Raw genomic sequence first — 15068 nt, forward strand, 5'->3', positions numbered from 1 at the left:
TTATGCAAATTGATTATTTGTATTGTATTTTAGTACATTCAAATATTTTTTGTTTAGGTATGGATAACGACAATATTTTGAATGCTACTCAAGAGTCAAAAGGAAGAAGGCGTAAATGGGAAGCATTTGAGGAAAAAGTATTACTATCCGTTCTTGAGGATTTTGTTGCTCGGAAGCAACGGTGTGACACCGGTGCTTTCAAACAAGGTACCTTAATTGAAATAGCGAAAGCTATCAATGTTTATGTCCTCATTTCAATATAAAGGCAACTCCACATATTGAGTCAAAGTTGAAGAAATGGAAAAAAACATATAGTATGGTCGTTGACATGATAAATACAAGTGGATTTGCATGGAATGATGTCAAAAAGTACGTTGAAGTTGACAGTGATGACGCATGGCAAACTTATGTGCAGGTTCATATCCTATTTTATTTATACATTAGTTATATTCTTGCTGCTATATTTGTTACGCATGCTAAATTTTAGTTTTGCTATGTTGATATAATTTTAGAAAAATAAAGAAGCTGATGGATGGAGAAGCAAACATTTTCCACTGTATGATAGATTTGCATATATATTTGGAAAAGATCAGGCTACGGGTAATGTAGCCGAAACCCCTGCTGAAATGGTGGAGGAACAAAGTCATGATCAAGTTGGTGCAAGTGATATTCGAGGTGAAAATTTTGTTTCTTCAATGAACCAACAAAGCCAACAAAGCACCCCATTTGAAAATAGCCAAAGAAAGAGGAAAAGAGGTGTGAGAAGTTCAAGTGATGGAACCGAGGCAATTATCAGTGGACTGAAAGATTTTTATGTTGAAAGTGGGAAGATGATGCAAATGGTAACTGAAGCTTTAGTTCAAGGTACTGCAAAGCATAATGACATAGCTAGCGAACTTGAAGCAACGGGTCTTTCTCCTATAGATCAAATTGATGCATTGTCTCTTATTTTTGGAAAAACCACAAAATGTGGGAGCGTTTAGGGCAATCAAATCGGAACTCAAGAAAGTGTTCGTCCAAAGGTTTTTAAGCGATAAAGCAAGCGGATGAGTATATTATGTGGTGCCTTTTGACATTAATGTATTTGATTAATCGTACAATCTTATGTTATGTCTTATAACTTAGCTTTGCACTATAAAGTATTTTGGCTAATGTTAATTAGGATTTTGTAAATTATGGAGATTTACTTTGGAATGCTATACTATAGTTCACTGACATTTTGTAAAATATCATGGATGAAAATTTAGTGAATGATGTTTTAAAAGTCAATCAATGGCAAAGATTGACTTGTCACAAATATCTTCTTATGTACTTGTATTTGTTGAAGTTGCATGTATTGGGCACTATTCTTTTTCTTCTTTTGGGTGATAGAGTTTAAACCAAGCTACATTTGCAAATTAAACTCAACTATTTATAAATAGTATGTCCCAATTCTATTAGCAGGTAATAGAAACAAAACAATTGTCCTCTTTTTTTAAGATTCATAATATACATGGCAAAAATATGCTCCAATTAACCGATATCATGAGATTTGTAGCATTACTCTATCATACAATGGTAAAAATTTATAGTCCTAGTCTAAGCAAACACAAATCTGGTGAACAGTACCGTTTTTATTATCCTACTTCTTAGTCCGACACTGCACCAAACGCTTCACTAAGTTAGTCCAGCTTAGTCTAGTCTAAGCCAGTCTAGCTTAGTCCATGCAGCTAGTTCAGTCCGAGACAGTCCGGCGCAACAAACGCACCCTCAAAAGAACAGGACTGCCTTTTCTGACGTGTACACTAGAACTGCCACATTTTCAAGTACGATTGATATTTCTTGATGGATACGTGCCAACTCCTAAATTAATTATGCAAGTTTTACAATTAATTATACAAATTTTATTACTAATCAAGTACGTAGATTGGAAAACTGGAAATAGGAATTCCAGGGCCAAAGCCAGACAAAGTACCCACAACTTGGCCCACTTAGGCGATCATATTCCGCATGCCACCAAAATGGACTAATTCAAGCGTTCTAGTACGCCCGACTTTTCGCTCATTTTAATTTGGCTAATAAAAATATCTACGAATGAGAGGAACTTCTCTGTCATAAGGGGCATCAAATTTTAATACGACAACAATCAAGTGGGATAAAGACTTGGATAGTGGACGCAAAGTTTTGTCCATACGAGAGAATAAAAACAAATGAATTCGCCTAATATCACTGTTTGACTAACTGGGCAGATAAGAATCAAACTTATTGGGACCTCTAGAATAGACTATTGGATCAATAGTTAGTTTTCAAGAAAAAGCAATAAAACGATTATAAATTACATTTCAACTGTTGAGTTGATAAAAATAAAATATCAATGATCTATCATTAAAAAATATACGACATAACTACAAATTAAAAAAGTTACTCATTTTTTTAACAAACAATATTATCTATAATATGGGAGATGGTGGGCTTAGCCTCGTAATGGGCTAATAATAATGTGGTTCAAACTCATCTTTAGCAAAATCAAATCTAAAATATCTCATTTACAAGTAAAGATGAATAACACTAAACAGTAGTACTAAGTAGCAAAAGCTACTCATTTAAGCAATTGTAATTTTTTTTTTAATGAAACGAATTAGATATTTGAAAACTGAACATTCTGGGGAATTTTTATAATGGTTAGAATAGTCTAGGTAACTTAGGGCTGGTTTGGTATTGTTGTGCTTTGAAAAAAAATTGCTGTGAGAATAAGCGGCTGTGCTGTGAGAATAAGCGGCTGTGAAATAAATCAGCAAAGTGTTTGGTAAACTTTTTTGTAAAAGTGCTTTTGGAAAAAAAAAAGCAGTCTAATAGTGGATCTTTTCATTAAAGGAGCAATGTAGCTCCGTGTGCTTTGAAAAAAAAGCTAGTTTTCCAAAGCTGCAAATAACAGCTTCAGTTTTTTCCTTTGATTTCAGCTTATTCTCAGAGCAGCTTCCAAAATAAGCCATTTTTTTTTCAGTTTACCAAACACCTAAAACCCTTACAGCTTTTTTTCATGGTGCTTTTTTTTTAAGCACCTCACTCCCAAATTAGGACTTAATATGTTTAAGTATTACATTTTAGGCTAAATTTTTTTCGTGGTCTTTGTGGCGACGCCACACTTTTAATATGATTCTTGTGCTAAAATTGTTATTAATTAAACATTTGTAGTGAGCTCCGTTAGCATTGGAATTCCAAATTTACATTCCTGTTAGTCTTCCAATAAAAAAAATAACAGGACGTGTCACCTGGATATGTTAACCCAAATTCTTATGTGCATGAACCTTAGGGTGGAAGTCCAAACTGGACAACTGATCCCATCGAAGCTTCCATGGATATAATAAGGATTCTCAACTTTATATTTCAAATGCAATGCACCCACGCCATAAGAAAAATTTGAAGTTTGAAACTTATGCAATTAACCTGTTACATGTTTGAAAGATTTGCATAACTCATCACTTTGGCCTTTGAGATTCCAAATTGATAAAAGTGATTCCTGAGATTGTCCACCATCTATCATTTTGGTCCTTCCATTAAAAACTCCGTTAAGTATCCCGGAGCTCTTGGCCAAAAGTTTGGACAATTTTCAAAGCTTCATAACTCAATCGTTTCTTAATCAAATTCGACCCATAATATATCAAAATGAAGATAGGAAAGTGTAAAATAAGATTATACCTATTTCAAAGCTCAATGGTTGCCGAAGATTACTTGAAAATAGTTTTAATGTTGACTGGTCCGAATGAAAACTTGAAAACTCGCCGGAAACTGGGTAAACTTTAAACGTTCATAACTTCTTCAATACTCAATAAAATCAAGTGATTCAAAAACAAAAATCATACTTCTCGACGAGACAAAGAGAATGGTACCTTTTTAGATGGCTAACTCGCCATGGTTTGGCTGGAAAACGGCTCGAAAGTGGCTAACTCGAGACCAAGACAACCACTTTCAAGTCGTTTTCCGACCAAACCACGGCGAGTTAGCCGTAAAAAAAGGTATCATTCTCTCCACCTTTTGAAGAAGTTATGAACGTTTAAAGTTTACCCAGTTTCCGACGAGTTTTCAAGTTTTAACTCGGACCAGTTAACTTTGAGGCTATTTTCCAGCAATCTCCGGCAACCATTGGGCTTCGAAATAGGTATGTTCTTATTCTACACTTTACTATCTTCATTTTGATATATTATGGGTCGAATTTGGTTAAGAAACGATTGAGTTACGAAGCTTTGAAAATTGCCCAAACCTCCGGCCAAGAGCTCCAGGACACTTAACGGAGTTTTTAATGGAAGAACCAAAATGATGGATGATGGATGATGAACAATCTCAGGGACCATTTTTTTCGATTTGTAATCTCAAGGACCAAAGTGATGAGTTATGCAAATCTCAATGACTATTTTGACGATTTACCCTTTTCCAGGGAGCAAACTCACACCCACATACTCTATAAATAAACATAACATTTTACTACCGTTACCTCAAACACACAACACTCTAATTTCCATATCCATCTCTAGAAGCAAATCACACCCTTCAAAGAAAAGGGAGAAATATTGTTCATTTTATATTTTCGAAGTAAAGAAATTAAAATGGCTGAGAAAGTAGGAGCTGAGAAGTACCAGCAACTGGAACCAGCAACTGGGCGCTCCGGAGGTGATCATGAAGCTTCAGCCACAACGCAATCCGAGGAACTCAAACGCCAGAAGAGAATTAAGATGTACAAATACATTGGCATTTTCATCGTCTTTCAAATCGTTGTCATCAGCGTTTTTGGTTTGACTGTGATGAAAGTTAAGTCCCCAAAAATCAGGTTAGGCAACATCTATGTCCTAAGTCTCAACTCCGTCCCGGCCCCACCTTCATTCGACATGAGCTTCGAAACCCAAATCAGAGTTAGGAACTTAAACTGGGGTACCTATAAGTTTAATGACGGCATGGCCACGTTTATGTACGAAGGTGTGCCTGTTGGGCAAGTTGCTATTCCGAGTAGCAAAGTCGGAATGCGGTCCACGAAAAAAATTGATGTTGTGGTGAGTGTGAATTCTGCAGCCTTGCCGAGCAACTCTGCTCTTGGAAATGAACTGAGCAGTGGGCTACTGGTGTTGACCAGTCAAGCCAAGTTGAGTGGAAAGGTTAAGTTGATGATGATCATGAAGAAAAACAAGTCTGCTGAAATGAGCTGCTCTATGATGTTTAATTTGGCAGCAAAGTCTGTCCAAAATTTGGATTGTGACTGAGAGAATATGGCCTCTATACCATGAGCCAATTTTATTTTTATGTTTCCAGATGTGATTTAGTTTTTACATACTTAATATTCACATATTCCATCATTACATTCTTGTTTGCAATTTGTTGAATTGTGTCTGCATTACTGGAGGAGGTTCTAATTAACAGTAAAGAAATCAATAATATATGAAAGCAAGTGAAATACCATAGCTATAGTTCAGTGGGAGTGCTTGAACTTAATTAGAATTTGACATTGGGCAACCATTATGGACCTGGACTTTTTTTTTCCTTGTAGTTGGTCGTACTACTGGAGTTGATTATTCAGCTTTGAATATGACGTTTTATATGAGTTGCTTCAAAAGTGATCTAATGGCCCACAACTTGTGTCAAAACTTGTGTAAAAATTTATATATTATAATATATATTGCTAAGTTTTGTATCATATATTTTTATTTTTAGTTTGTACTCTTTTTAATTTGTAACCATTTTTTTTAATTGTACCAATTTTCTTTTCAGTTTTTTTTTCTTTGAGTGAAATGATAGCTTTAGTAAGTTAAATATTAGATTAGCCACCGACTGGGTTCAAAACCACGCCGTCATGCAAGTGCATAACATCTTTCCACCACTGTAGTAAAGGGTCACTTGCTTCTTTTCAGTTTTAATGTACCCATGTATTATTTTTGTTTTGTCCATATTTTCCAAACTTTTATTTGTACTCATTTTTTTAACCATTCTTTGAACCAATAATTTATTAATAATGAACCCATTTGTCTTTAAAAATGTACCACTTTGTTATATGTAAATGTACCAATTTTGGTTTTTTAAGTACCATTTTTTTATGTAAAATGTACCCATTTTTTAATGTAAGACCTATTTATTTTTTTAATCTAAAATGTACCCATTGTTTTCTTATATAAAATGTACCAATTATTTCATATAAAACATACCACCTTCTTTGTAATGTACCAACTTTTTGTATGTAAAATGTACAGTGTAAAAATTACCAATTTTTTGTATGTAAAATATCATTAATATAAGTAATGACAAATCATGAGTTTTATTTAAATATAATTTATCTTAATGACAAAGCATGTCATGAAGATAAATTATACTTTTTTATATAAGTATAATTTAATTTTTAATATTTTCAATTCTGCAAATTATGGATTTTATTAAAAATATCATTAATATAAGTAACTACACAATATCAAATTTTAATTTAAAATTATAATAACCTACATAAAAATGCATTATTATATTAATTTCAGGAATTTTAATAAAAAATTGAAAACTAACAAAATTTCAATAAAAAAATATTGATATATAGGAATCGCATCTAAAGTCACCCATTAAGTTATTACAGGATCACTCTAACAAAGTAATAAAGAATGAGTGCTAAGTGAGTGAGATAAATACGACATTTGGCATGCATACACTGTCATTGAAAAGGAAATTCACAATTGGCATTTTGTGGACATTTTGTTTATATCTGAAACACTTGCCACGTATCTATTTGTATTTAGTCTTGGGCTAGTTTGGCTTTTTAATAGTCTTGTTGAGATGTATACATTTGAATTTAATTTTTACTATATAATTACTGTTTGATAAATAATAAGTAAAAAAACACGTGTTACGTATTATACCATTTTATGTGTTATAATATGAGTATGCGATATGATTAATATGTCATATTTTAAAGTATATCAATTAAGAATACGTATTCATTTTATAATTTAATGAAATTGTAAAACCATGTAATAATCATTTTATAGTATACTATATGCAAAGAGAGGGAGATTAAAAAAAATTATAAAACACATAAAAATAAAAATATCAAAAGTAATTTAAAAATACCAAACACATTAAAAAAATTATAATAATGATTTTATAAGTGAAAAAAATGTGAAAAAATTGGCAAACGCTCGTGAGCGTATCCTCTACGCTTTGAGGATGGGTACATCGCCGTTTCAATTTTTAGAACCATACAAGCCCTCATGAATAGTATATTTAAGGCAGTTCAAAATAAGTAAAATTTATAATAATTAGTATTATGTGACAATGTGGTGTGTATATACTAATTTAGTATTATGTTTTCCATTTTTTTAAGTCAATTATATTTTTCATTTTCATTATTTATTAATTTAAAATATATTTTCTTTAACAGGTAAAGGGTCAGGTCATATTACCTGATAATATTAATGGGTCAATTTCGGGTTGGGTCATATTACCCTTTTACTTAACGGGTGTTACACGACACAACATGTTAAGGTATTGGGCATATTACGAAAATTACACGAACACAAAAAACACGACACGAATGTCATGTCTAAATAAAATTATGAAAAGAAGTTGATGTAGTGGTCAAATATTTTATTTGATGGATAATAGTGACCCCCAAATTTCCTCAAAGCTATGTTTGCTGACGGGCCAACTTTAGTTGACTGTAACTGAACACATAAAATGAAATTATTATTTGTCAAAATATTATGTCTCAAGAGTGGACAAGGCACAAGTTGTGCTCATGTAGCAGTTGAGTACAGAGGACGTTGTCTATGTTGTCCAACTCAAAATGCCTCCCATGTCATATATGTCTTTGTATGGATAATATAGTAACATTCTCTTATCAAATATCTAGCATATATATAATGTTACGTCAGTAGTGTAACTCCAACAAATTTAATGATTAAGATATTGTCACATATATAAGGAGCCATTTAGCTCAACCTTTTAATAGATATATATATTTTTTTTTGAAGATAATTGCCAAAGGTTTCCATCTTGAACAATGACCACCAGATAGTCCCTGGCAACTAGGTAAGGAAGAGACTATTTAAGGCCACCAATTAGCCGAACATGGATCATGGGCTTTGGACTCAATCGAGGAGGAAACCACAAAGATCCGATTAACCAAAAAAGATTTCCACCTTTGAAAAATGGCCACCCTCACTGTCAAAAATTCTAATTGTAACCTCGTTATAGCTTCTTTTTTTCTTAACAATTACTATTTGTGGGGTCATGATTTTCAAGGGTCAGAGTAAGACAGATCAGAATATGAATACCTCAGAAGTCCAGTCATGGACTCAAAAGTTTATATGATGGAGTTTTATAGACAGACCATTTATACCACCATCATCCTGATCCAGATAAGTGGGCAAAGTCCGTCGACTTCGCTAAGATTGACCTTCTGATTCTGCAAGACACGGAAACTTGATCATTTATGGAATCAGCCAGGTTTCCTTTATTCTTGGAGATTCCTATAATCTAGGGATTTGGCGTGCGCAGCAACTAATCACACTCCTAAGAGAATGCAATAACTACTCCTAGATATCCTCTGTGATTCTCCTTGTTAAATATGAATCCTGTACCTAAGAAGACTCTCTCTCAATTGACGTAAATACACACATTTAGGGTTCATCTTGGGCATAAAAAATCGCATACTCTATTATCTTGCCTACTGCTTGAGTCTCATAAATTGCTTACTAACTTGACCGTTAAAGAGCCTTTGGCCGACACCCAATCAATGTGAAGGTTACTTTACGATTTGTTTACTGTTTTACTTGTAGTTGACCTGCATCTCCTTTCCTCACGATGATGCGTGAATTTGGTTTCAATAACTAGTGCTTTCATTGAGAGTGAACTTATATTCGCTCGACCATATCACTCTACCACAAGCATATTTACAGAAGAAAGTTTAGTTAATGCTGATGTTAACACCATAACATAGAACAATCCACTTCTCGACTATTACTCTCGGCACGAACAATCAGGTCCCTAACGAAGAATCAAAGCCAAATCCGACCGTCACAAACTCATTGATGAAGAAGAAAATTGGCACCCTACAAAGAAACCTACCCTTAACAATAATTGCATCTATGGAAGATATGAGGTGCCTGAAGACAAGAAATCTTGTAGCCCTATACCTAGGAAGGGAATTCCGATCACCCTGAGGTGAAACATCCTCAAGCATCACCGATATCACTAAGGACCCTTCATCGAACTACACATGGTTTGATTCTTCAACGACATGAAAAGATATTTAGGCAATCCATTATGAATTCAACCACAATGAATTTCAACGCCGCTCGTCTACGCATAAGCTAGGAGAAACATCTCCAAAGCGTACCTAAATCAAGGCACCTTTGTCAAAGATAATCCCTGATGTAAAACATACATTGTATAATCTTTTATTAGAATTGCATCCATGATATGATTCTTCTTTCGAGAGATATGTAGGTAGTCCATTTCGAATTCAATCACACCCTACCCCTATCAAATCCCTATTCTTTTATAAATAAGAATTTAAGTTGTATTATCTTATGACTGTTGTATGTTCGTTTGTTCTTTTCTCTTTTTTGTGGTATAAGGAATCCCCTAATATTTTAAATAACACACAGATTTGAAACTTCGCACAATTGTTAGTTTAGAAATTTAAAATGTTTAGTGTCGAAGGAGTCTCCTACAGCCCACTCCATGGTGTTTCGATTAGTAGCTTAGGAGACTCGAGTCATTTAGGCATGGTTACGATAGGTGGACCACGGACACAAGAACATGGCCCCTTGATCCAGAAGTTCCAATGGACATCTGGCTTCCAGAAAGATTATGCAACCTAAGGGTTTGGGGTTATAACATCCAAACTTGGGTTCTATGCCATTCGAGGGAATAATCGAAACGGCGATCTGTAAATCATCCGAGTGGTGGCCTTGAACTCCGACCCGAGTAAGATTACTTCTATCACAGACCAAGGTATTATGCCAAGTATATTTTGCGGTCATCTTGTGCCTAAGTAGGTCCATTTGAGTCATCTAGACTATGAAATCCTTAAGATGATTTATATTCTAGTGGAACTCCGATGTGTGGATATGCCATAGCCAAGTTATTTAAGTGTAGTCCGATCGAAAATGCTCAATCTAATGCATAAGGTCTGACAAAAGGATTTCAAATGTGTTTCTGACCCACATGCAAGTGACCAGGTCCCTAACAAACTTTTGTTTAAGATTCATTATGAATGGACACACAATTCGGGCTAAGAAGAAAGCCCCTTCTTGATGACTTGTGACTATTAAATCCTCAGACCTGAAATTGGGCAACATTAAGAACGAAAACCATTCAGGACCAACTCGTCACTTTCTTATCCTTAATCCAATAAATACAGTAAATAAACTTCAAAGAAAAATATTTTTCATAGGCCTTAAACCCAGTGTTAGATTAGGACAGTTCTCCAATTATCGAAGTGAAAATATTTATAAACAATAAGTTTGGGAGATAACATTTTTCCAAATCAATGTTATCGAAATGGGTTTAGAGCTCCGTCTCAGGTTTACAGGCTTATTCGTGTTCACTCTGCTAGCCATCACTCCAAAGTTGCTTTACTTCGAAAGATTGTTGAATTAAGCAAGATTCCACGGATATGAAAGCAAAGGATGAAAATTCTTATGTACTCTACTTTAACAGGCTTAAAGATCTGGGTAGAATTAGTAAGTGAAAAAAGATATGTAGGGAAATACGATCAGATAAATGTAGATTCAAAAGAGCCAAAGTCCCATGGCTAAGGAAAATGACAAGGTGTTCAATTTTGGAAGTGATAAGCCACCTTCTTGGAAAAAAAAAGTCGTGTAATGACAAATGAAAGTAAAACAAACTACAACTACGCATCATAAGTGGTTCCAACATCGACGACCTAACCTTTGTTCACAACAGACAAATCTTTGGAAGCAACTTTGGAGTTGGAGGGAGAATTCACTTCAGGCTTTTCCTCGGAGTCAGCGCTAGATCCAGCACCCTCAAAAGCCTCTAACTCTACGATTTCGTCTGACAGGCTCAGAGGAATTGGGAAATTGGCTGTTTTGATCTCCGCCATCTTGTAATAAGAGTCCCAACTGTTACAATGGTCCTATCCAACAAAATAGGTGACATAACCTCAGTTATAATGCTTGACAATACTTCAGCTTAGAAGCTTCTTCAAAAGTTGCGTAAATATTGGGTAACTCCACCTCATTCTTGTCCATGGCTAGTTGAAGAGCTTCGGTATGAGCATCCTCATTCAGCTCTGCTACTCACTAAAATCATTCTAATTTTGACTGAAAGATGGAGCGATTCATGTCACACACACTATGCTCTGCTTTACCTTTAGCCATCAACGCATGTTTCAGCTCCACGTTAACCTGGCCACTATCGCCTTAAGGTCATCAACCTAGTTTTCTTCACCACACAGTTTGTCCATTAGATTGTCCTGCTTGACCACCCATGAATGCTCTACCACCTACTTAACCGCCAACACCTTTTCCAGCTCTGCATTCCTCTCCTGCAACAGTCTATCAACTTAGATTTTGCATCCATGTTTGTTCTTATAGGCAACCTCCAACATGTAAATCTTCTCAACTTGACTCAAGAGCGCTACCTCAGTCCACACATTAGCCTGTTTAATAAGTCTATGAGAATGAGGCAAGGATAGAAGAAACCAACACAAATTAAGTAAAGAACGGAGGATTTACTGCTTACCAACTCTAGTGACAATCCTTAATCAGGTTATCAAAGTGTGAACTTGCCTCTTTAAAGTCAAAATGAGCGATGGTTATAAGGATCAACACTTGGGCATGTTCCACGTTGTGAAGGCAACTGGAATTGGTTGAAAGCGCCTACCGATTCTAAGCCGATCTGAGAATTAGATAAGGTTGAACTCCAATTGTTGTTGAGATGAAAAGCTAGCTCATTAGACAAACACCGGATAAGGTTTTACCAAACTACCAACCAACTCGTTTACTCGAATGGTTGTAGAAAGTGGGGCAGGGTGATGTTGAGAAATTATCATCTCACTTAAAGAAGTAGTGGATGCATAATGTTGTTACTGCTCTTGGTGGTGTTGTTATCTTTCCCATTGTTGATGTTCTTGTTGTTAATATTCATGTTACTGCTGCTCTTGCTGTTGTTTTGCTGCTTAGTAGATCAAACCTTCAAGAACGTTGATGAAGTTTTTTCTTTAGCTACATAACTCTCTATTCTTCTTCCCTGGTCCCTGAAGTATTGAGACCTATTGTTGATCCACCTTGAGAAGCTTTAGCTTGAAAGAAGTAGGAGCTTAATCCATTTCATCAATTTTCTCTTGTGGGGTGGAAAAGCTCATTTCACTTGCAGACTTCTTCTTAACCGTCATGTCCTTACCCGACTTCTTCATAGCGTCTTCAAACAGTTCATTCTTCTTTTTCTCTGATCTAGGCACCTCTAAAACTTCGATCGAGAAGATTCTTTCTTAGTATCTTTCACTTCGATCTAGAGCGGCTTCTTTTAGGCACCTCTGGAACTCCAATCTAGCTGACTCCTTTCTTAGCGTATTTCACTTCGATCTAGAAATTCTTCTTCTTTTTCTTTGATCTAGGCACCTCTAGAACTCCAATTGAGCAGACTACCTTCTTAGCATCTTTCACTTCGACCTAGAGCGGCACAGGGACATGATAGTTACAACGTTTGACAATAACATCCCTACCATGCTTCCTAACCAGTTCAGGAGCAATGAGGCACTTCTAGTTGCAATGTGCTATAGGAATAACATTGAAGGATTTGTCAATCAGCTCTAATCGACATAACCCGATGTTCCCCACGTCATTACCACACTGAAGATCGAAAAATTGAGCATTCTGGACCCAAACCCCAAAGATGTGACATTTCTAGTTGTTGTAGATTGCTAGGAGATCCTTGTAACAGTCTTTTTCGTGCCAGGGAAAATATGTGATGTACACCCCCATGCAAACTGGATCAATATTGGAAGAAGTAATACGTCACTGAACTCTTCCACAAGGTGCACAACATGCAAAATTCCTAGATCCCAAGGTTTGCTTCGTACCATCCATTATGTTATTCAAAGCATGTGATGATATAGAATGAGGAGGAGTGACGTTGTACAGAGCAACATTGTAGCTTACCAAGATCTCTTTCAAAAGAGCAAATGGCGGAAATTTTAATCCTAAGTTTAGGTAGCAGGGATGGATTTTGGTACACGGGGGCTCTGGATCTGAAGATTCAGGCAAAGGTGCTTGAATATTGTGGCCGCCTTTTAACCAGACCTCGCAGTCAATCAGCAAATCTTTGTGCTAGCGCACGAAAACTTCTCGTTCCCCTTTATGACGCATCCTGACCAACAAAGGCATAGTTGGCAGCAAGGTAGGAAAGACAACGGAAGAAGAGATTCTTGAATTGAAGGAGTTGAGAAAAGAATTTGGAGATGGAAGTTTTAGACAAATGAAAGCAAAGGCTTTGTGGAAATTTCAAAAAAAGAGTTGAAGGCTTTAATGCTTTGAAGTGTGAAGAAAATAAAGAAGAAATTTGAAGATATTTATAGAAGATATTTCAGAGTCATCTTACCGTTGAATTTGGACCATCAATAGGTAATCAAATCACTTAATATGTTTAAGTATTAAACTTTAGGCTAAATTTTTTTTGTGGTTTGTGGTGACGTCGTACTTCTAATGTGACCCTCGTCATGAAAATGTTATTAGTTAAACCCTCGTAATGAGGCCAATTAGCAATTTGTGAGGCAACAACTTCGGGACAATGGTCCTCTCCTCCAAACAAATTGTTTTTACATTCAAATCTTCAACTAGCTTGGAAGAGAGGACCTAGCATCTAGGAAATTTTGTAGGCAACAAAGAAGCAAGCATCACTGAATCAAATGTTATGGCCTTCTTAGTTTAATTAAAAGGATGATTTTAACCCCACAAGTGAGGTTTATGTACTTTGTTTAACGAAAGACTAATGAAATTTAGGTTGGATCTCAATTGCTAACAACTCACATTATTCTAAAAATCCTCGCCTAGTGCCACCTAGCCACCTAGATGCTAGGCGGTTGCCAGGCGTTTGAAAATTAAGAAAGGATTCATAGACTTGCTCGGCGCTTGCTTAGCCCTTTGAAACCCATTTAGGCACTCGCCTAAGTCGCAACTCTCACTTAGACAAAAATAGATAACTTTCATTTGGTTTTTTTTTTCAATAAACTGTAAGACACTTTATATACTTAAATCTGCCTAGCCACTAGGTCCTAACCTACCACCCGACTAATGCCTATCGTCTTTTAAAACTTTGACGATGCATACTATGAAAATTTAGTTAACAACTTTTTCACTACGAGAGTCTCATAGAAAATGTAGTGTCACCACATGATTCACAAAAAAATAAAAATAAATAAAAAAAAAGGGTCTAAATTTTAAACTTTGACTATTTGTAACATTTGGCTAATGCTAACTAGATTTTTAAATCAAATTTTGTAAACCAAATGATGTGGTTGTTGACGATTGAATTATTACTTAAATGTTGATTAAGGTGCTCATTTCCTATTAATGACACATTATTCAGTTAAAATTTTTGCTTTAGAAATTTTAGCCAACCTAACATTATCCATAACGTTTTGGATTCATTTACAATTGTCCAGTAAGTACACTAGTCGTATTGGGTTGTAGGATGCATTAGTGAAGACATAAATTGTCATTCAATGGACTAAATTAGTGTTATGCGGACAGACTCAGACTATTATCACAAAATGTTCATATTGGCCGAGTTCCAGAGACAGTCCGGTGGTCCCAATTCTTATTGAAGCATGTCTCATATTGAAAATCTTGTGAAGTTAAATCTCCTTGCATAGAGTGATTTCACTACAAATTATACGAATGCCTTTTTGTAGCAACAACATACACTTATTGGATTGTCTGTAATTAAGTTAATTACAATATAAGTACATTATTAATGGGTCTCTGACCGTCTCTAAAATTCTAGCAAAATTACCTTAATACAGCACCATGAGTGGTTTGGTGCCCAATTTCTTGTACATGAACCTTAGGATGGAAGTCCAAACTGGACGACTG

At 35.4% G+C, this 15068-nt stretch overlaps 1 protein-coding gene across 1 annotated transcript; it reads left to right on the forward strand.

The window, feature by feature from the left end:
* Positions 1-4031: 4031 nt before the first annotated feature.
* Positions 4032-5329, forward strand: LOC103441059 (late embryogenesis abundant protein At1g64065-like). The gene has a single exon (XM_008379786.4). It carries the CDS (start codon positions 4584-4586, stop codon positions 5229-5231), a length of 648 nt encoding a protein of 215 aa, XP_008378008.1. The 5' UTR covers positions 4032-4583; the 3' UTR covers positions 5232-5329.
* Positions 5330-15068: the final 9739 nt, after the last annotated feature.

Source organism: Malus domestica, chromosome 06 (assembly GCF_042453785.1).
Source record: "Malus domestica chromosome 06, GDT2T_hap1".
NCBI lineage: Eukaryota > Viridiplantae > Streptophyta > Magnoliopsida > Rosales > Rosaceae > Malus > Malus domestica.

What these genes read in the sequence shown, in the direction of transcription:
- LOC103441059 (XM_008379786.4), top strand. Translation starts at nt 4,584, where the DNA reads ATGGCTGAGAAAGTAGGAGCTGAGAAGTACCAGCAACTGGAACCAGCA.